At 46.2% G+C, this 20,504-nt stretch overlaps 1 protein-coding gene across 3 annotated transcripts in view; it reads right to left on the bottom strand.

Moving 5' to 3' along the window:
* Nucleotides 1–1,526: 1,526 nt before the first annotated feature.
* The window catches only part of ITGAM (integrin subunit alpha M), a 60,374-nt gene continuing 41,396 nt past the window's right edge, over nt 1,527–20,504 (bottom strand). For all 3 annotated transcript variants that reach the window (XM_064362679.1, XM_064362681.1, XM_064362680.1), the window contains 16 exons: nt 14,293–14,423; nt 14,037–14,200; nt 11,004–11,158; nt 10,775–10,906; nt 10,527–10,600; nt 10,162–10,300; nt 9,945–10,067; nt 8,356–8,435; nt 6,820–6,903; nt 5,631–5,706; nt 4,724–4,831; nt 4,477–4,560; nt 4,222–4,335; nt 4,038–4,139; nt 3,202–3,312; nt 1,527–2,788 (listed from right to left, as the gene is read on the bottom strand). In XM_064362679.1, coding sequence (XP_064218749.1) covers nt 2,717–2,788; nt 3,202–3,312; nt 4,038–4,139; nt 4,222–4,335; nt 4,477–4,560; nt 4,724–4,831; nt 5,631–5,706; nt 6,820–6,903; nt 8,356–8,435; nt 9,945–10,067; nt 10,162–10,300; nt 10,527–10,600; nt 10,775–10,906; nt 11,004–11,158; nt 14,037–14,200; nt 14,293–14,423 — 1,749 coding nt within the window. In that variant the 3' untranslated portion in view covers nt 1,527–2,716. The remainder of the gene's footprint in view (nt 2,789–3,201; nt 3,313–4,037; nt 4,140–4,221; nt 4,336–4,476; nt 4,561–4,723; nt 4,832–5,630; nt 5,707–6,819; nt 6,904–8,355; nt 8,436–9,944; nt 10,068–10,161; nt 10,301–10,526; nt 10,601–10,774; nt 10,907–11,003; nt 11,159–14,036; nt 14,201–14,292; nt 14,424–20,504) is intronic.

Raw genomic sequence — 20,504 nt, 5'->3', positions numbered from 1 at the left:
CAAAGGGCCATTGTCTCATCAGCCACCTTTCGAGGCCATCTCACTGCACTTTGAGAGAAATTGAAACTCCTCACTCTGGCTTACAAAGCACTCATGCCCAAGCCCTACCCATTCTCCCAGCCTGCCCTGCCCTCCCCTCCACCTGGAGGGCTTCTGTCCTTGCTTCAGTCAGGTGTCACCTCCCTTTGGGACCCTTCCTTCACCTCCCAAAGGAGTAAGCCCTCTGTCCCCCTACCACATCTGGAACAAGCGTCCCTCTAAGCCATGATTTTCTTACATTTCAGTGAACATCATGAAATTATTATTTTTTGGCTAGGCACAGTGACTCATGCCTGTGATCCCAGAACTTCAGGAGGCCAAGGCGGGTGGATCACCTAAGGTCAGGAGTTCGAGACCAGCCTGGCCAACGTGGTAAAATCCTCTTTCTACTGAAAATACAAAACGTAGCCAGGTGCGGTGGCGGGCGCCTCTCACACTTTGCAAGCACAGTAAACACGACCCTGGCCGGAATATACACCCTCTCTAATCCTCACACCAGTCCCTGGCAATTTATCTGAATTTCACTTATGAGGAAACCGAGGCTTAGATAGATCATACCAGTTGCCTGACGTCATACAGCTGAAAAGGAATGGAGCTAGGAGTTAATCCCTGTCTGGCTCGAAAGCTTTTCTCCTTTACTGTCCTGACGGCCTCAGAGGACTGGCCCCAGAGCAGGCATGGGGAGATGGTGGCTGTTATTTAACTATTACAATATTAGGTAAAAGCATATGAAATTGATGACATGTTTTTAGACAAAAATTATTATTTTTTTTTATTTTTTTGAGATGGAGTCTCACTCTGTTGCCCAGGCTGGAGGGCAGTGGTGCCATCTCAACTCACTGCAACCTCTCCCTCCCGGGTTCAAGCGATTCTCCTGCCTCAGCCTCCCAAGTAGCTGGGATTACAGGCACATGCCACCACACCTGGCTAATTTTTGTATTTTTAGTAGAGATGAGGTTTCACCATGTTCGACAGACTGGTCCTGAACTCCTGACCTCAAGTGATTCACCTGCCTTGGCCTCCTGAAGTGCTGGGATTACAGGCGTGAGCCACCATACCCGGCCTTTATTTTATGCTATTATTTTGTTTATTTTTGAGACAGGCTCTCACTCCGTCACCCAGGCTGGAGTGCAGTGGTACAATCATGGCTCACTGCAGTCTAGACCTCCTGGACTCAAGTAATCCTCCTGCCTCAGCCTCCCAAGTAGCTGGGACTACAGATGCGTGCCACCATGCCTGGCTACTTTTTAAAATTTTTTTATAGAGACGGGGTTGCAATATGTTACCCAGGCTAGTCTCGAACTCCTGAGCTCAAGCAATCCTCCCACCTCCACCTCCCAAAGTGCTGAGATTACAGGTGTAAACTACCGTGCCTGGCCTCCCACCTCTTAAATACACTTGTTTCACTCAAATTCTTGGGTTTGCTTCTGGGAGAACCCAAACTTCCAGGAATATATCCTAAAATTATCCTTACATATAAGCAAAAATGACATATATTAGATTTATTAACTCAGCATTGATGCAATAACAAGAGATTGAAAATAATATATCAAAAGAAAACTGGTGAAATACATTAGGGTATACCCACACAATGGAATACTATGCAGCAGTATAAAAGCGTGAAAAAGTAATTTATGTCTTAATATGAACCCATGTCTGAGAAATATTAGTGGAAAAAAGCAAGATACAGAACAGTATAAAGTATGCTATCAATTGTGTAAAAAAGCTTGTGGGTGTGTATGTGTGGTGTGTGTGCACATGTGTACATTTGCATTTCGCCTGGAATCTGTCTGAAGGAAACCTCAAAACACATCTTGACTACCTTTCAGGAGGTGACTTGAGTATCTGGGAAGGGAGACTTTCCACTGTACACTCTTGAATGTCTTCTGATTTTTGTACCGTAGACAGGCTTATCCATTCAAAAAATTACAGTTACAGTGAAATAATAAATGCATCCATAAAGGGAGATTCATCGTTCCTCAGTGGGCATCTGTACTGGGCATCAGCGCCGCCATGGAGTGGGTTTGGTGAGGTTCCTGGTTCCGCCCACGGCTTCTATGGAGTCTCCATCCAGCCTGCACGGGCTCGCTCATGAAGGGAAGTCCCACTTCCTTCAATGAGGAGGAGCTGCTGCGTTTCCCTCGGTGTTCACCCACAGGAGTGACTGTCCCCTCTCCCGGAGGAAAACCCAGCAGTGGCTTCACCCATGCACAAGGAAGCCCAGGCAGTTCCCCTCTGCCCAAGAGGCTGCACTGCCGGCACCTACCCACATGCCAAGAGACATCTGAATCACACATGCAGGCCACATGCCCCCAGCACACACATGTGCACACACTTACACACATGTACGCACACTTGTACACCTTACACACGCACGTCCACACACATACACATGCACGCACACGCACACATACTCACATGCACGCACACATGCACACACTGACATAGGCACACATGTGCACACTTGCTCACTCTTACACACACACGTGCACACATTTGTACGCCCTTGCTCACACATGCACAGACATACACACTTGCACACACACAAATGGAAGTTCAAGCCAGTCCTGTCTGGGGGAGCCGTCGCCGTCTGGTGTATCCAGCAGGCTGGCTACTGCGTGTGGTCTGGGCAGTGTCCGGCTGGCCACGGAGAGGCGGCTCGATGGGGAAGGAGCCGCTACTGGGGTGCGGGTCCCGGGGGACCCCCTTCACTCATCATGTCCTTGTACTGCCGCTTGAAGAAGCCGAGCTGCGGGGCAGAGGAGGGCAGTGAGGGCCACGGAAGCCAGGGAGCAGGTGGCTCCGCAGACCGGGGAGTGCCACCGGCCCCTGAGCGCGGGGCAGAGACAGAAGGGACCCGGGAGGGCGGGGCGGGAGGGGAGTGACATCCGCATCGGGGCCTGGAGGGAAACGAAAACTACTACAAAAAAGGCGACTCCGAGTTTGGTGGAGCCTGTGCCTGGGGCGCTCTCAGCGCGCCTGCTCTTGAACCAGGCCACCCTCCCTGCGTGGGTGTGCCCCCCTCCCATTTACGGCTGAAGAGACTGAGGCGCAGAGAGGCTCTCGGACTCGCCCCTGCCACACAGCTGGCAGCCCCGCCGAGGAAACCGAGGCACGGAGCGAGAGGAGGAAGGGAGAGGGCGGTGGAGCGGCGGGGAGCACCTTGTACAGCGCAGCGGTGATGAGGGCCAGGAGCACCAGCCCCCCCACAGAGCTGCCCACGATGAGCGGCACCGGGTTGGGGACCTCGAACGGTTCCACTTTGGTCTCCGTCTGGCGGGGGAAGAGGAGCAAGGAGGGGCGTCAGGGGAGACGACTCCGGTTTTCTGGGGGTTCCCCATTCACACCATGTGCACCCCTGCATCAAGTGGGGAAAGCCTCATGTCCCCCAGAACCCCAGCCCTCACTCCTCCTCTCCCACCTCTCCGCCTCCTCTCCCTCCTCCCTGTTTCTCCGTCCTCCATATCTATCTCTATCTCTTCTCTTTCTGCCTCTGTCTCTCTAGCTCCATCTCTCACTGTCTCTGTCTCGCTCTGTATCTCTCTCTGTCTCTATCTCTCTTTTTTTATTTTTGAGATCGAGTCTCGCCCTGTCCCCCAGGCTGGAGCAATGGCGCAGTCTCGGCTCACTGCAACCTCCGTCTCCCGGGTTCAAGCGACTCTCCTGTCTCAGCCTCCGAGCAGCTGGGATTACAGGCGCCCGCCACCATGCCCAGCAGGCTAGTTTCGAACTCCTAACCTCGTGATCCACCCGCCTCGGCCTCCCAAAGTGCTGGGATTACAGGCATGAGCCACCGCGCCTGGCTCTCTCCTCCTCTTTATGTGTCTCTGTCTCTCTATCTTTTGCTCCCTCTGTCTCTCTCTTTGTCTCTGTCTCTCTTTATGTCTATCGCTCTGTCCTCTCTGTCTCTCTTTCTTTGTGTCTCTCTCCCCTCCCCCAGAGATCTCCACAAGCCCAGCCCCCACCCCCAATAGTTCCTCAGCGTGCAAGACAGGTACCTGGGCCCTCACAAACGCCTCCTGTCCCGGAAGCAGGGTGAACACGGAATTGTTAAACAAGATCTCAGCTGTGCTCACGACCAGGAGGTGGTTATGCGAGGTCTGCGGAAGACAGCGGGTCGGCGCTGCACCTGGGCCCTGAGCGCCACGCCTGTGCCCCGCGAAGCCTCAGGACCCCACACACCTTGATGTACCAATCAAACGAGAGGTTGCCTTTGAGGGTGGCATTGAATTTTTCCTGGATGCCAAAGAACGGGATGTCACACTGGATTCTCTGGCAGACAGCGATGGAGCAGTTCTGCGGAACGCAGGAGGGGAGGGGATGGTAACGAAGCTGAAGGCAGAGAAGACCCCTCCCCGTTGTTCAGAGACCAGATAGGCTCCAGCAGGGAACCGCGCTGCGTCTCCACGTGGCCCTGGGGCTGACTTAGCTTCTCACCACCACGGGGGCCTTCCGAAGCTCAGCCAGAAAGTCGGAGTGAGGGGGCAAGCTCTCCTTGGTGTGGCACGTACTCGAGAGGTTCTGAAGAAAGAGAGGCACTGGCACTAAGGGGCAGAGATGAAGGTGCCCGGGCCAGCCGGCCAGGAGGTGAGATGCCCTGGGTCTGGGAGAGGGGCGGAGTGGCTCCAAAACCCAAGGGTGGAAACAGAGGTGTGAGGAAGGCGCAGGGCCGTGCTCCACTCACCTCGGAGAAGGTGACCTGGGGACGGTCCCATATGATCGCCTGGTTCAGCCGGACGGGCACCAGGAACACCAGGCTGATGGGAAGGGTCCTTTGCCCCAGGTTGCTGACCTGCACCGGGAGGGCGAGGTCAGGGCTCTGCCTTCCTCCCCGACCAGCCTGGAGAATCAGCCTCCCCTCCCTACGGTGCAGGCCACAGGCCCGGGCGTCCTGCCCCTTCCTGTTTAAGAGTGGAGTATACACCTAGTACGCATTCGAGCGCCACACAGCCTGGTCTCCAGTCCTAGCTCTCCTATTTACTTGATGGGAGACCTCAATCGTGTTCTGTAAACCTGAGCCTCAGTTTCTTCATCTGTAAACTGGGGATCATGACAGCGCCCCACAGAGTCGTTACAAAGGTAACATAAGATAATAACGTGCGTGCATATCACATACGTCCTTGCATGTGTGCATGCGTGCATACCGAACGATAGCAGCGTGGAACCAAGCCTGGCACACCACAGGTGCCTTACGCACATTTCCCATCCCTGTTTCCGCATTTTCTTTTATTTTCTTTCTTTTTTGAGACGGAGTCTCACTCTATTGCCCGGGCTGGAGTGCAGTAGTGCGATCTTGGCTCACTGCAACCTCTGCCTCCCGGGTTCAAGCGATTCTTCTGCCTCAGCCTCCCGAGTACCGGGGATTACAGGCACGCACCACCATGCCCAGCTAATTTTTGTATTTTTAGTAGAGAGGGGGTTTCACCATATTGGTCAGGCTGGTCTTGAACTCCTGACCTTGTGATCCGCCCTCCTCAGCCTCCCAAAATGATGGGATTACAGGCGTGAACCACTGTGCCCAGCCCTGTTTCTGCATTTTCTACACATAGATTTTCCTTCCCAGCTGGGAACCAGATGTCCCAGCTCCCCACCTGATATTGATGCTGCATGACTCGACTGGTATTCTCTGAGGCTGTGAAGTTGAGATATTTGGTGGAGACCTCATGGCTGAAGGGAGAAAGAAGGGACAGGAGGTGGGAGAGTGTCTCAGGCTGAGTGTGTATGAGCAAACGGGCACAAGGATAATGGGTATGCAGACCTGGGGGGTGGAGGTGGGGTGGGGTGCAGGGGAATAGGGGAAGCAGTGTGTGCTGGATACACAGTGCATGCCTATTTGGGCCACTCACACTCACATGCACAAATGCACACCTGTGCACACATATGCACATGCACACAGACCCTCAGACACACACACAGACAAATACACACCCACACACACATACACAATGCATACACACCTATGCACACATACACACAGACTCTGACACACACACGTACAAATACACACCCATGCACATAGATCTTGACACACACAAATACACACCCATGCACACGTGTACACATGCACATAGATCCTGACACATGCACAAATACACACCCATGCACACATGTACACATGCACATAGATCCTCAGACACACATGCACAAATACACACCCTTGCACACATGTACACATGCACATACATCCTCAGAAACATGCACAAATACACATCCATGCACACATGTACAGATGCAGATCCTCAGACACACTTGCACAAATACACACCCATGCACACATGTACACATGCACATAGATCCTGACACACGCACAAATACACACCCATGCACACATGTACACATGCACATAGATCCTCAGACACGCATGCACAAATACACACCCATGCACACATGTACACATGCACATAGATCCTGACACACACACAAATACACACCCATGAACACATGCACATAGATCCTCAGACACATGCACAAATACACATCCATGCACACATGTACACATACACATACATCCTCAGACACATGCACAAATACACACCCATGCACACATGTACACAGGCACATAGATCCTGACACACACACAAATACACACCCATGGACTCATGTACACATGCACATAGATCCTCAGACACATGCACAAATACACACCCATGCACACATACATGCACATAGATCCTCAGACACATTCACACACAAACATGCACAGATGCATGCACACAGATACGTGATCAGCCGTGTCCAGCCCAGAAGTAGAGGCTCAGCTAAAGTCCTGGAAGCCAGCACCTGGTGACCACCATGTAGACAGCGTATTTCACTGGCAGCTCCAGCTGGAATTCGGTTTTGTTGGTTCTGGACATGTTGTTCTCACTGGAGGGAAAGAGAGAGCTCCAGCCAGCTCTTGAGAACTGACAGTTGGCCTTTCCTCCTCCCTCTCCCTCACTCCCTGCCTCCCATCAGCCACCAAATCCTGTTATCTCTGCATCTGAAATCCCACTGTTCTCCAACCCCTGCCTCCGCTTAGCCAAGGCCCATTCCTCTCCACCTGGATGTCGGCAGCTGCCTTCTTCTAACTGGTCCCCTGAATTCACACCTGCTCCCACCCCAATCGCCAGCCCTCCTGAAGAGTGATCATTCTAACATGCAAATATGATTATGTCACTCTCAGAGGCAAAACTGCAAATCCCTAACAACACCCATCAGTCATTTTGGGACATGGCCTGTATCTAACCACCACCAACTCCTTCAACCCTGCATTTCATGCTGAGGCCACGCTTAATCACACCCTCATCTTCCCATCCCTGGCATCTGCTTCCTGCCTTCTCTCTTCATACACACCCTCAGTCCATGCCTTTGCTTACATTTTCTTTTTTTTTTTTTTTGAGAGAGTGTCTCACTCTGTCACCCAGGCTGGAGTGCAGTGGCACAATCTCAGCTCACTGCAGCCTCAACCTTCCAGGCTCAAGCAATTCTCATGCTTCAGCTTCCTGAGTAGATGGGACTACAGGCAAGCACCACCATGCCTGGCTAATTTTTGTATTTTTTGTGGAAACAGCATCTTGATACATTGCCCAGGCTGAACTAAAACTCCTGGGTTCGAGCAGTCCTTTTGCCTCAGCCTCCCAAAGTGCCAGGATTACAGGCATGAGCCACCACGCCCAGCTCCTAAATATATTTTCTTTTCTTTTTTTTTTTTTGAGGTGGAGTCTTGCTCTGTCACCAGGCTGGAGTGCAGTGGTGCAATCTCAGCTCACTCACTGCAACCTCCGCCTCCCAGGTTTAAGCAAATCCCCTGCCTCAGACTCCCGAGTAGCTGAGACTACAGGCGCGCGCCACCACACCTGGCTAGTTTTTTGTATTTTTTAGTAGAGACAGGCCAGGATGCTCTCAAACTCCTGACCTCGTGATCTGCCCACCTCGGCCTCCCAAAGTGCTGGGATTACATGAGCCACCACCCCCGGCCCCCTAAATATATTTTCTTCAGGAATCTTCTCTGAACACCAAACTCCCAAGAACACTGGCCATCCCCCATCGAATTTGCATCTCATACTGGATTTGAGATGCAAGATTTACAGCTAGTTTTCTTATCTGTCTTTGCCACTAAATTATCATCTCCAGGAAGGCAAGAACCATAGTCTGATCCACCACTGTCCCACCAGCACTCAGCACAAGACCCCGCACATGGTGGGTGCTCAGTGAGAGTTTGCTAAGTGAACGAATGAGTCAAAGGGAAAACCAGTGGGCAGGGGGCAAAGGCCCACCCTGGGCCAGAGGCTGGGGCCTCAGACGGGCGGCTGCCTGTGAAAGCCGGGCACAGAGCACCTGGTCACATTGGCCTTGAGGAGCAGCTTGTTTCCAAGGGAAGCCTTAGCGTCCACATCAAACGTGATATTGAAGGTGACCTGGAGTGGGAAAAAAGAGAGACAATGATAGAAACAGAAGAGAAGAAATAACCCAAATGCCCGTCATCTGATGAATGGAGACATGAAATTGAAATGTGGCCCATCCATACAACAGAATATTGTTCACCAAATAAAAAGCAATGAAGGCCGGGTGCGGTGGCTCGTGCCTGTAATCCCAGCACTTTGGGAGTCCGAGGCAGGCAGATCACCTAAGGTCGGGAGTTTGAGACCATCCTGGCCAACATGGGGAATCCCTGTCTCTACTAAAAATACAAAAATTAGCTGGGCCTGGTGGTGGGCACCTGTAATCCCAGCTACACAGGAGGGTGAGTCATGAGAATACTTAAATCTGGGAGGCAGAGGTTGCAGTGAGCTGAGATTGTACCACTGCCCTCCAGTCCGGGTGACAGAGTGAGACCCCATCTCAAAAAAATAATATATATATATTTTTTAATTTAAGGAAAAAAAATCGATGAGGTACTGAACGTGCTACGACATGAATGATCCTTGCTAAGTCCTTACTTAATATTATGCGAAGCAAAAGGATCACATACGGGACAATTTCATTTACAGGAAATGTCCAGAATAGGCCAATCTATAGTCACAAAGTAGATGAGTGGTTGCCTAGGGCTGGGGAAGATGGGAGGATTGGGGCTGAGGGCCAATAGGACAGAGGCTCTTTGTGGGGTAATGAAGATGTTCTAATATTGATCATGATAATGGATGCAAGACTGTGTGAATTCACTCAAAGCCACTGAACTGTACACTTTTTTTTTTTTGAGACAGAGTCTCGCTCTGTCTCCCAGGCTGGAGTGCAGTGGCGTGACCTCAGCTCACTGCAACCTCCGTCTCCCAGGTTCAAACAATTCTCCTGCCTCAGCCTCCTGAATAGCTGAGACTACAGGAGCACACCACCATGCCCAGCTAATTTTTTATTTTTAGTAGTGGCAGAGTTTCACTGTGTTGACCAGGCTGGTCTTGAACTCCTGACTTCAGGTAATCCACCCACCTCAGCCTCCCAAATTGCTGGGATTACAGGCACGAGCCACTGCCCCCGGCCTGTTTTTACTTTTTGAGACAGGGTCTCACTCTGTCACCCAGGCTAGAGTGCAGTGGTGTGATCATAGCTCACTGCAGCCTCAACCTCCCAGGCTCAGACAATCCTCCCACCCCAGCCTTCCTAGTAGCTGGGACTACAGGTGCACACCACCATGCCCAGCTAATTTTCACATTTTTTGTAGAGACAGGGTTTCACCATGTCACCCAGGCTGGTTTCAAACTCTTGGGCTCAAGTGATCCTCCTGCCTCGGCCTCCTAAAGTGCTAGGATTACAGGCATGAGCCACTGTGTCTGGCCTGAAATGTACACTTTAAATAGGTGAATTGTATGGTATGTGAATTATATCTCAATAAAGCTGTTTTGTACAAAAAGGAAGCACTACTAAAGAAAAGAAAAGAATCCCCAGAGAAAGCCAAAGAGAAAAAGAGGGGAGGAACCGGGAGTTCTGACCTCTGAGTTTTCTGGGAAGATGGGGTGGTTTATGCTGCAGCTGGTGCTCTGCAAGGGTCCAGACACTTCGGTGGAGGAGGCTAACTCACAGCCCACGCGCCACGGTCGCTGTGAGCGCTGGTTCTGGAAGGCGAGGGAGTCAAAGACGGTCATGTCCACCTCCAGCCATGAGATGGGGAAGCAAAGGTCAGATGGAACCTAAGGAGGATATGGCTACCTGAGGTCTGGACACCCGGTAGGACAGGCCAGGCGGGAAGAAGAAGGTGGCCTGCGTCCTGTAGGAGTCCTCGCCGTCGTTTCTCACAGTCGCTGTCACGTTGAATTCCCGGGGGCCACCCACCACGAGGTAGTCCAGACTGTGGGAGGAAGAAGACAGGATGGGGGGAGCAGGGGGCTTCCCTGTGGCAAGCCTGCTCCGGCAAAACGGAGACGCAGGCACTTGACAAGAGATGACAGTAAGGAACAGCCACACAAGACCTCATGGCCCAGGAACACCCAGCTCCCTTGGGGGCCAGGAGGAGAACAGAGCGCATCGTGGTACGGGTCCGCCTCTGGAGACGGCGAGGAGGAATGGAAACTCACCCCATGAAACTGAAGGTGATGCTGAGGTCGTCCTGGCAGATGTTGTCATTGCCACAATTCTTCTCAAAGGGAAACTTTAAAAAAAATAGAATATGATCAAATGAAAGGAAAGGAAACAACCAAATATGGTGAAATTAAACAATAAAATCAAACGAAGTAAAATTAGCTGCGATCAAATAAAATGAGTTTCAACCACCTTGGCCTCTGGTCTCTTCCACACCCCTGCAGGACCCCAACTCCGTACTCACCAAGGCCGTGAAGACTCTCTGAGCCTCTACAGCCAGCACTGGCCGAAGGTTCCCAAAAGCAGACAAGGGCGTCCCCACCAGAGAGAAGTTCAGGCGCAGCACGACGGGGCTCACTGTGTCCTCGATGCAATTCTAAGAGATAGCCAGGATTTGCAGATCTGCCCTCCTTAGCTCCTCAAGCCCGCCCCATCCATGGAGGACCCAGGGGTCTAGCCACTCGCCTGCTCACCATCAACTGTAGCTTCAGAGTCTCACAAGTCTGGGTCAGCCCCAAGGTCTGTGTCTGTCTGCGTGTGCTGTTCTTTGTCTCATCAAAGATGGCTCGGGAATTTTTGCGGCCGGAGTCCAGAGCCAGATCATAAGTCACAACGCTCTGGATCTGCCCTGAAGAGTCAGGGTGGCACAGCAGTGAGGGGCCTGCGCTCCGGAGCCTGGCAGATGGGAGCTCGAGGCCCAGCTCCTCTGTTCCTCAGCTGTGCAACTTGGGGTGTGTTACGTGACCTCTCTGAGTCTCCTTCTTTCCTTCCACCCTTCCTTCCTTCCTTCTTTTTCTTTCTTTCATCTTTCTTTCTTTTCTTCCTTCCTTTCCTTCCTTCCTCCCTTTCTTTCCTTTCTTTCCTTCTTACCTTTGTTCCTTCCTTACTTTTTATTTTTTATTTTCTTTTCTGAGACACAGTCTCACTCTGCCACCCAGGCTGCAGTGCAGTGGTGTAATCTCGGCTTGCTGCAACCTCCACCTCCCAGGTTCAAGAGATTCTCCTGTCTCAGCCTCACAAGTAGCTAAGATTACAGGTGCATGCCACCACACTCCATTAATTTTTGTATTTTTAGTAGGGATGGGGTTTCATCATGTTAGCTAGGCTGGTTTCGAGCTCCTGACCTCAGGTAATACACCTGCCTCGGCCTCCCAAAGCGCTGAGATAACAGGTGTGAGCCACCACGCCTGACCTCCATTCTTTATTTTTAAAGAGAGGATAATAAAGATAATAATACCCTCCCAATGGTAAAAAGGAAATGAAATAGTGCTTACCAAGTATTTAGCACAGTATCTTTCACACAATAAGTGCTCGATAAATGGCAGCTATTCTCTTATTCACTAAAAAAATTGATTGTATTTTTCTGGCTACTTTAAATTTTTTTTCTCTTTGTCTTTGGTCTTCAGCAGTTTGATTATCATGTACATTGATATGATGTCCTTTATATTTATCCTGCTTTGATTTTGTAAAGAATCTTGATGTCTTTCATCACTTTAGGGAAATTCTTTTTTTTTTAATTTTATTTTTTTTGAGATGGAGTTTAGCTCTTGTCACCCAGGCTGGAGTGCAAGGACACAATCTCGGCTCACTGCAACCTCCACCTCCTAGGTTCAAGTGATTCTCCTGCCTCAGCCTCCCGAGTAGCTGGGATTACAGATGCTTGCCACCACATCTGCTAACTTTGTACTTTTAGTAAATACAGGGTTTCACCATGTTGGTCAGGCTGGTCTTGAACTCCTGACCTCAAGTGATCCACTCAACTCAGCCTCCCCAAATGCTGGGATTACAGGCATGCACCACCATGCCTACTCAGTTTGGGGAAATTCTTTAACTAATGCATCCATCCTATTCTGTCTTTCCTATTTCATCTTTCCTATTCTCTCTCTCTCTATTTCTCTCTCTCTCCTCCCCCCCACCACTTTCTGTAATTCCAGTTACATATTTATTAGACCTTTCACCATATCCCACACCTCTCTTATAATGTTTTCCTTTATTTCTCATTCTTTTTTTGTCTGCATATTAATCCAGATACTTTCAAATGACTTGTCTTCTTGTTCACCATTTCTCTGTTCTGCTTCTAATTGGCTATAAATCTATTTACTGAATTCTTCATTTCAGTCACTGTGTTTTTTGGTGCTAGAGTTTCCATGTTTTTGCTGAAGTTCTCATCCTTTCCCTTTTTTCTTGAAGATATTAATTATAGTTACCTTTTTTAAATTCCTATCCAATCACTCTAACTTCTGAATCACATATGGGTCTATTTCTATTGTCTATTGTTTCTCTTGGTTGCTAGTCAGTTGTCTCAATGGAAAGACCAAGGTGTTTACCAAGGCCTCTCAAATCTCTGCCTTCCCAGCACTGGGGAGCTGCTGAATTCTCTGACCAGCTCTTTAGCTTTTCAGTTGCTGTTTTCTACTAAGTTTCTTGGAGTACTGACCTGGGCATTCATGGCTTAGAAGTCAGCCAAAGAGTTGAGGGGGATTTCTATGTAGATTTGGGGGTACCTCCTCTTCAATTCCCTACTCTCTAACATTTTGCTCTTAATATCTAGCCATGCTGGCTACCCTCATATCTGGAATGCTATTTCCTCAGCCCAGGAAAACTGCTCCTAGAAAGGTAAATGCTTTTAGTGATAGGTCTTGCTATGTTGCCCAGTCTACTCTCAACCTCCTGGGCTCAAGTGATCCTCCCACCTCAGCCTCTCAAGTAGCTGGGACTACAAGAATGTGCCATCATGCTCAGTTAATAATTTTACCTATAAAGAGGATACAAATCCCAGCATTTTGGGAGACCAAGGTGGGCATATCATGAGGTCAGGAGATCAACACCATCCTGGCTAACATGGTGAAACCTCATCTCTACTAAAAATACAAAAAATTAGCTGGCCATGGTGGCGGGCACCTGTAGTCTCAGTTACTCAGGAGGCTGAGGCAGGAGAATCGCTTGAACCTGGGAAGTGGAGGTTGCAATGAGCTGAGATCATACCACCACACTCCAGCCTGGGTGACAGAGCAAGACTCCATCTCAAAAAAAAAAAAAAGAGAGAATACAATTCTTCCTAGTACTGTCATCACTATTCTTCCACTCCAAGCACAATTCTACTGTTTGAGAATAGGAACAAGGAAAGAAGTCACTGGTGATAAAATGCATATGTGAATGCTTCGTAAATCTGTGTTTAACTTCGTCAACTCAATCTCCCCAAATAGATTTTCTCTTCATTTATCAAAAAACAAAAACGTGGTTTGTTCACAGGCATGGGCCCTTAGTTCTCTGGAGAACTGAGGGAGTAGTAAGGAAGTGTCACATGCTCACCTCTTTAGGGAGGTCTGCTGGACTCCCCCACCCAGCAGGGCAGTAGCCTGCTCACTCTGGTAAGGCTTGGAGAAGGTCATCAGAGCCTGTGAGAACTTGGTTCAGGACAGACAGAAGGCTGGGCAGAGTAGGCTATACCACCCATCCATATCCTCGATCATTTAACCTCTAGAGACTCACCCACCAAGTCTCACCTTCTCTTAGCCGATCCCGTGTGCTCTTGTGGACACGGAGGCAGACTCTGACCTCCCCAGCTTCCTTGCCTTTTGCCACCGTATCATTACACTCAAATGCATTCCTTGCCACTTCCCTGGGATTGAACTCCATGGTCGCCTCGACTCTCAGTACTGGCTGGGACCTGCAGGGACACCAAAAAACCATCAGGAACCTTCAGACAACAAACGCTCCTTCAAGGGAGAATGCCTGGTCAGCTCCAAAAGGCATTCTCACCTGAGTAGCAGCACGTGCCCCTGGGCTCCCACAGTCAGGTCCACGAGTCCATCCATTGTGAGGTCCTGGCCCCCACTCAGTGACTGACCAAAATACTGGAGCCTGGGAGAGAGCTTGGAGCCTGCGATCCGCTGAGGGTACAAAAGAAGTGGAGAGAGAGAGGGTAGGAAAAGATAGGGAGATGTATAACTCAGTCACCCAGCGTGACCCAGACAGAGTTTCTCTAAGCTCTACTCAAGTATCACCTCCTGCAACTATCCAAAGAACTAGGGCGGCTTAGAACTTATGAAGGAATTATTCACCTTTAAACAACAGCCTCAAGAGGATACCCACAATTTCTTTTTAAAAAAACTTTTAAAAAAGAAATGGGGTCTCGCTTTGTGGCCCAGGCTGGTCTTGAACTCCTGGGCTCAAGTGATTCTCCCCTCTCAGCCTCCCAAGTGTTGGGATTATAGGGGTGAGCCACCACACCCAACCCCAAGTTTCTATTAATTACCTGCATTTCCGAGTACAGGGAAAAGTGAAAGTATATTATTTGGCTCTGCTGAATTTCATTTACGTAGTCAGAATAATGCAAACACTGAATGTTGATCTAACCAAAATGATCACATAAACATGAGGAGCGAATGCAGGGTAAAAGGAAAATTGAAAAAGAGATCAATCTCCACCTTCCACCGTGGGAAGTCAGTGCTAAAACAAAAATCAAAAAGTAGCAAAATTTATTATTATGCAAATTGAACAGATGGAGAATTGAAAGAGCCGAAAGTGGTTCCCTCAAGAGCAAGGGAAATGAAGCCAAAACCATAGTGTACGTGGAAATTGCTGTTTTTTTATAGTGAGCTTTTTAGAACTATTTTGGCTCTTTAAAGTATGTGCAAAAGTAATACTGAAAAAATGGCAGGCAAATAATAAATTTAAAAGAAATTTTAAAAGTGATTTTGTCATATACTTAATGCCAGTGAATTCAATACTTTTAATTCTGGTATAAAAGTTGTAAGACAAAGATATTAAAAATAACTATGGCTAAAAATATGTTAATGGCTCCATAATATAAATAACTGTAAACTGTGAATCAGTAACATAAAATGTGTAGTGGGGAATAAACGTATAGAGTGCATGTGATTTAAATGGTTATCAGCTTAAAACAGACCATAATAATTATAAGACATTTTGTGGAAACCACAAAGAAAATACCTGTAGAAGTTAAAAAGAGAGGACTGGGTGCTGTGGCTCACACCTATAATCCCAGCACTTTAGGAGGCTGAGGTAGGCGGATCACAAGGTCAGGAGTTTGAGACCAGCCTGGCCAACATAGTGAATCTCCATCTCTACTAAAAATACAAAAATTAGCCAGGGGCGTGGTGGCGCGTGCCTGTAGTCCCAGCTTCTCGGGAGGCTGAGGCAGGCAAATCCCTTGAATCTGGGAGTCAGAGGTTGCAGTGAACTGAGACTATGCCATTATACTCCAGCCTGGGTGATAGAGTGGGACTCCATCTCAAAAAAAAAAAAAAAGAACAGAATGAAAGCATATTAATACAAGAATTAACAACAATAAAACACAAAGGAAGACAGCAAGAGAAGAAAAGAGGGACAAAAAACCTACATGACAAACAGAAAGCAATAAAATGGCAATAATAAATCCTTCTCTATCAATAATCACTTTAAATGTAAACAAAAACTCTCAAAACAGAGTGGCAGAATAAAAATACAAAATCCAATTGTATGTTGTCTACAAGATACTCACTTTGTATTTACTGACACATAGGCTGAAAGTAAAGTAGAAAATACTATTCCATGAAAACGGTAGCCAAAAGAGAGCGGGATGACACGCTAATGTTAGACCAAATAGACTTTAAGTCAAGAAACAAATGATATTATATAATGATGAAATGGCCAATTCACCAGGAGTTATAGCAATTAATTATATACACACCCATCAGACATCTAAATAGATAAAGCAAATAATGACAGAACTGAAGGGAGAAATAGACAGCAATTCAATAGTAAGAAACTTCAAAACCCTACTTTTAATGGTAAGTAGAACAACTAGACAAAAAAACAAGAGAGAAATAGCACACTTGAACAACACCATGGATCAAATGGACTTAACAGACACATACAAAATACATAAGCCAATTACTGCAGAATATACATTCTTAAGTGCACACGGACTATTCCCCAGGACAGACCATATGTTAGGTCATAAAATGAGTCCTAACAAATTTAAAATGATTAAAATGATATCAAGAATCTTTTCTAACCACAATGGAATGAAACTAAAAATAGCCGAAGGAAAACTAGAAAATACATACATATGTAAAAATTAAACAATACACTCTTGAACAACTAATGGATAAAAAAAGAAATCTAAAAGGAAATTGGAAAAATAACATGAGATAAGTGAAAATCCAAATGCAATACACCAAACTTATGAGAGGCAGCAAAAGCAGTACTAAAGGGAAGTTCACAGTGATAAACACCTACCTTTAAAACAAAAAGAAAAGTTTCAGTGACAAAACCTAACTTTACACCTCAAGGAATGGGAAATAAAAGAACAAACTAAACCTAACGTTAGTAGAAGGAAGGAAATAATAAAGATTAGGGAAAAATAAATCAAATAGAGAAAAGAAAAAAAATCAATGAAATTACGTGAATTTTTCAAAAGGATAGAATTGGTAAGCTTTGGCCGGGCGTGGTAGCTCATGCCTGTAATCCCAGCACTTTGGGAGGCCGAGGCAGGTAGATCCCCTGAGATCAGGAGTTCAAGACCAGCCTGGACAACATGGTGAAACCCTGTCTCTACTAAAAATACAAAAATCACCCACGTGTGATGGCATGTGCCTGTAATCTCAGCTACTTGGGAGGCTGAGGCAGGAGAATCACTTGAACCCAGGAGGCAAAGGTGATCATGTGACCATGCCACTGCACTCCAGCCTGGGCAACAGAGTGAGACTCTGTCTCAAAAAATAAATAAATAAATAAATAATTGACAAGCAACAGATGGGTAAAATTATAAATGAAAGAACATATATTACAACTGATGCCATAGAAATAAAAAGGATCATAAGAGGCCACTAGGAACAATTACATGTTAACAAACTAGATAACCTTGAAGGAATGGATAAATTCCTAGAAACATACAACCTATCAAGCCTGAATCATAAGGAAATATAAAGTTTAAACAGATCTATAACGAGCAAGGAGATTGAATCATAATCAAAGACCTTCTAACAAAGAAAAGCCCAGGACCTGATGGCTTCTCAGCAAATTCTACCAAACATTTAAAGAAGAATTAATACCAATTATTCTCAAACTCATCCAAAAAATTGAAGAGGAGGGAATACTTCCAAATTTACTGTATGAGGCAAGCACTATCCTGACACTAAATTCCAACAAATACACCAGGAGAAAAGATCACTATATGTCAATTTGAACAGAGATCCAAAATCCTAAATAAAATACTAGCAAATTGAATTCAATAGCACAAAAGGATCATACACCATGACCATGTAGTGTTTATTCCTGGGATGCGAGGATGGCGCTCAACATATGCAAATCATAAATGTGATGTACCACATTAACAAAATACGGAATAAAAATAACAAGATCATATCAATAAGAAAAGAAAGAATTTAATAAAATTCAACATCTGTCTTAGTTTATTTGGTATAACAAGTAACACAGACTGGATGGGTTATAAGCAATAGAAATTTATTTCTCATAGTTTCGGAGACTTGTGACATCCAAGATCAAGGGGCAAGCAGATTCAATATCTGGTGAGAGCCTACTTTCTGGTTCATAGGCAACCATCATTTTGCTTTGTCTAAGGGCACTAATTCTATTCATGAGGGCCACACCCTCATGACCTAAACACCTTCCAAAAGTCCCATCTACAAATACCATCACACAGGGAATTAGGCTTCAACATATGAATCTGGGGAGGACACAAACATTCAGACCACAGGAATAGCCACTCATGATTAAAACCCTCAACAAACTAGAAATACAGGAAAATTACATCAACATGATAAAGAACATAAATAAAAAGCCTCTAGTTAACATCATACTCAGTGGTGAAAAATTGGTTTTACCACTAAAACTAAGAACAAGGCAAGGATGCCCACACTCGCCACTTCTATTCAACACAGTATTGAAAGTCCTAGACAGAACAATTGGGCAAGAAAAAGATATGAAATCCATATGAGTCAGAAATAAAGAAAAAAATTGTCCCTGTTTGCAATTGATATATAATCTTATAAATAAGAAACTTATTATAAAGACTCTACAAAAAAGTTATAAAGTTTAATAAACAAATTTAGTAAAGTTGCAGAATACAAAATCAAGATACAAAAATTAGTAGTGTTTCTATACACTAACAACAAACTATCTGAAAAAAAATTAATCCCATTTACAATGGCATCAAAAAATAAAATGAGTTAATTTAACTAAGGTGAAAAATATGCACACTGAAACTATAAAACATTGATGAAAGAAAGTTAAACAAGACAAAAATTGATGGAACGATATCCCATGTTATGGATTGGAAGAATATTTTTTAAGGTCCATACTACTCAAAGTGATCTATAGAGTCAAATAGACCTCAAATAGCCAAGACAAGCTTAAGAATAAACAAACAAAGGTAGAGGTATCACACTACCTGACATCAAAATACACTACAAAGGTATGATCAGCAAAACAGCATGACACTGGCATAAAAACAGAGATATCAACCAATGGAACAGAATAGAGAGCTCAGAAATAAACCCATGTATTTACAATCAACTAATTTTCAGCAAAGGTGCAAACAGCATACAATGGGGAAAGAACAGTCTTTTTAAGAATTGGTGTTAAGATGGCCAGGCGCAGTGGTTCACACCTATAATCACAGCACTTTGGAAGGCTGAGGCGGGTGGATCACGAGGTCAAGAGATCGAGACCATCCTGGTCAACAAGGTGAAACCCCATCTCTACTAAAAATACAAAAATTAGCTGGGCATGGTGGTGCGCGCCTGTAATCCCAGCTACTCAGGAGGCTGAGGCAGGAGAATTGCTTGAACCCAGGAGGCGGAGGTTGCGGTGAGCCGAGATCGTGCCACTGCACTCCAGACTGGGTAACAAGAGCGAAACTCCATCTCAAAAAAAAAAAAAAAAAAAAAAGAATTGGTGATAAGAACACTGGATGTTCACAGGCAGAAGAATAAAACTGAGCCTTTATCTCAAACCAAATACAAAAATCAAAAGTGTATTAAAGGCTTAAATGTAAGATAATGTAAGATCTAACACCATAAACTATTAGAAGAAAATCTTTTGCTTGTAACTGAGGAGTGTGTAAAAAATAAATAAATAAAACCCAGAGGGAAAGCTTCATGACATTGGTCTAGGTAATGATTTTTTTCTATGATCCTAAAAGCACAAGCAACAAAAGCAAAACTAGGCAAATGGAATTGCATCAAACGAAAAAGCTTATGCACAAGAAAGGAAGAATTAACAGAGTGATGAGACAACCTACAGACTGGGAGAAAATATTTGCAAACCATACAACTGATAAGTGGCTAATATCCACAACATATAAAGAACTCAATGGCAAGAGAACAAATAACCCAATTTAAAAATGGGTAAAGAGGGCCGGGCACGGTGGCTCTTGCCTATAATCCCAGCACTTTGGAAGGCTGAGGCAGGAGATTACTTGAGGTCAACAGTTTGAGACCAGCCTGGCCAACATGGTGAAACCCCATCTCTACTAAAAATTTTTTTAAAAATTAGCTGGGCATGGTGGTGGGCACCTGTAATCCCAGCTACTCAGTAGGCTGAGGCAGGAGAATCACTTGAACCTGGGAGGCAGAGGTTACAATGAGCCAAGATCATGCCACTGCACTCCAGCCTGGGTGACAGAGTGAGACTCTGTCCCAAAAAAATAAATAAATAAATTGCCCCCTACTACCATAGGAAGACCAGCCTAACCATTCACTGCAAAAGATGGCTGTAATTGATCTTGTAAAAACTACTTCAAATTTCATATGGAACCAAAAAAAGAGTCTATATAGCCAAGTCAATCCTAAGCAAAAAGAAGAAAGCTAGAGGCATCACACTACCTGACTTCAAACTATACTACAAGGCTACAGTAATCAAAACAGCACAGTACTGGCACCGAAATACAGATATATAGACCAATGGAACAGAACAGAGGCCTGAGAAATAACACCACCCATCTA

Source organism: Aotus nancymaae, unplaced genomic scaffold (genome assembly GCF_030222135.1).
Source record: "Aotus nancymaae isolate 86718 unplaced genomic scaffold, 86718_ANA_hifiasm-v0.15.2.pri h1tg000049l, whole genome shotgun sequence".
Taxonomy (NCBI): domain Eukaryota; kingdom Metazoa; phylum Chordata; class Mammalia; order Primates; family Aotidae; genus Aotus; species Aotus nancymaae.
This window is presented reverse-complemented; position numbering and strand designations above follow the sequence as displayed.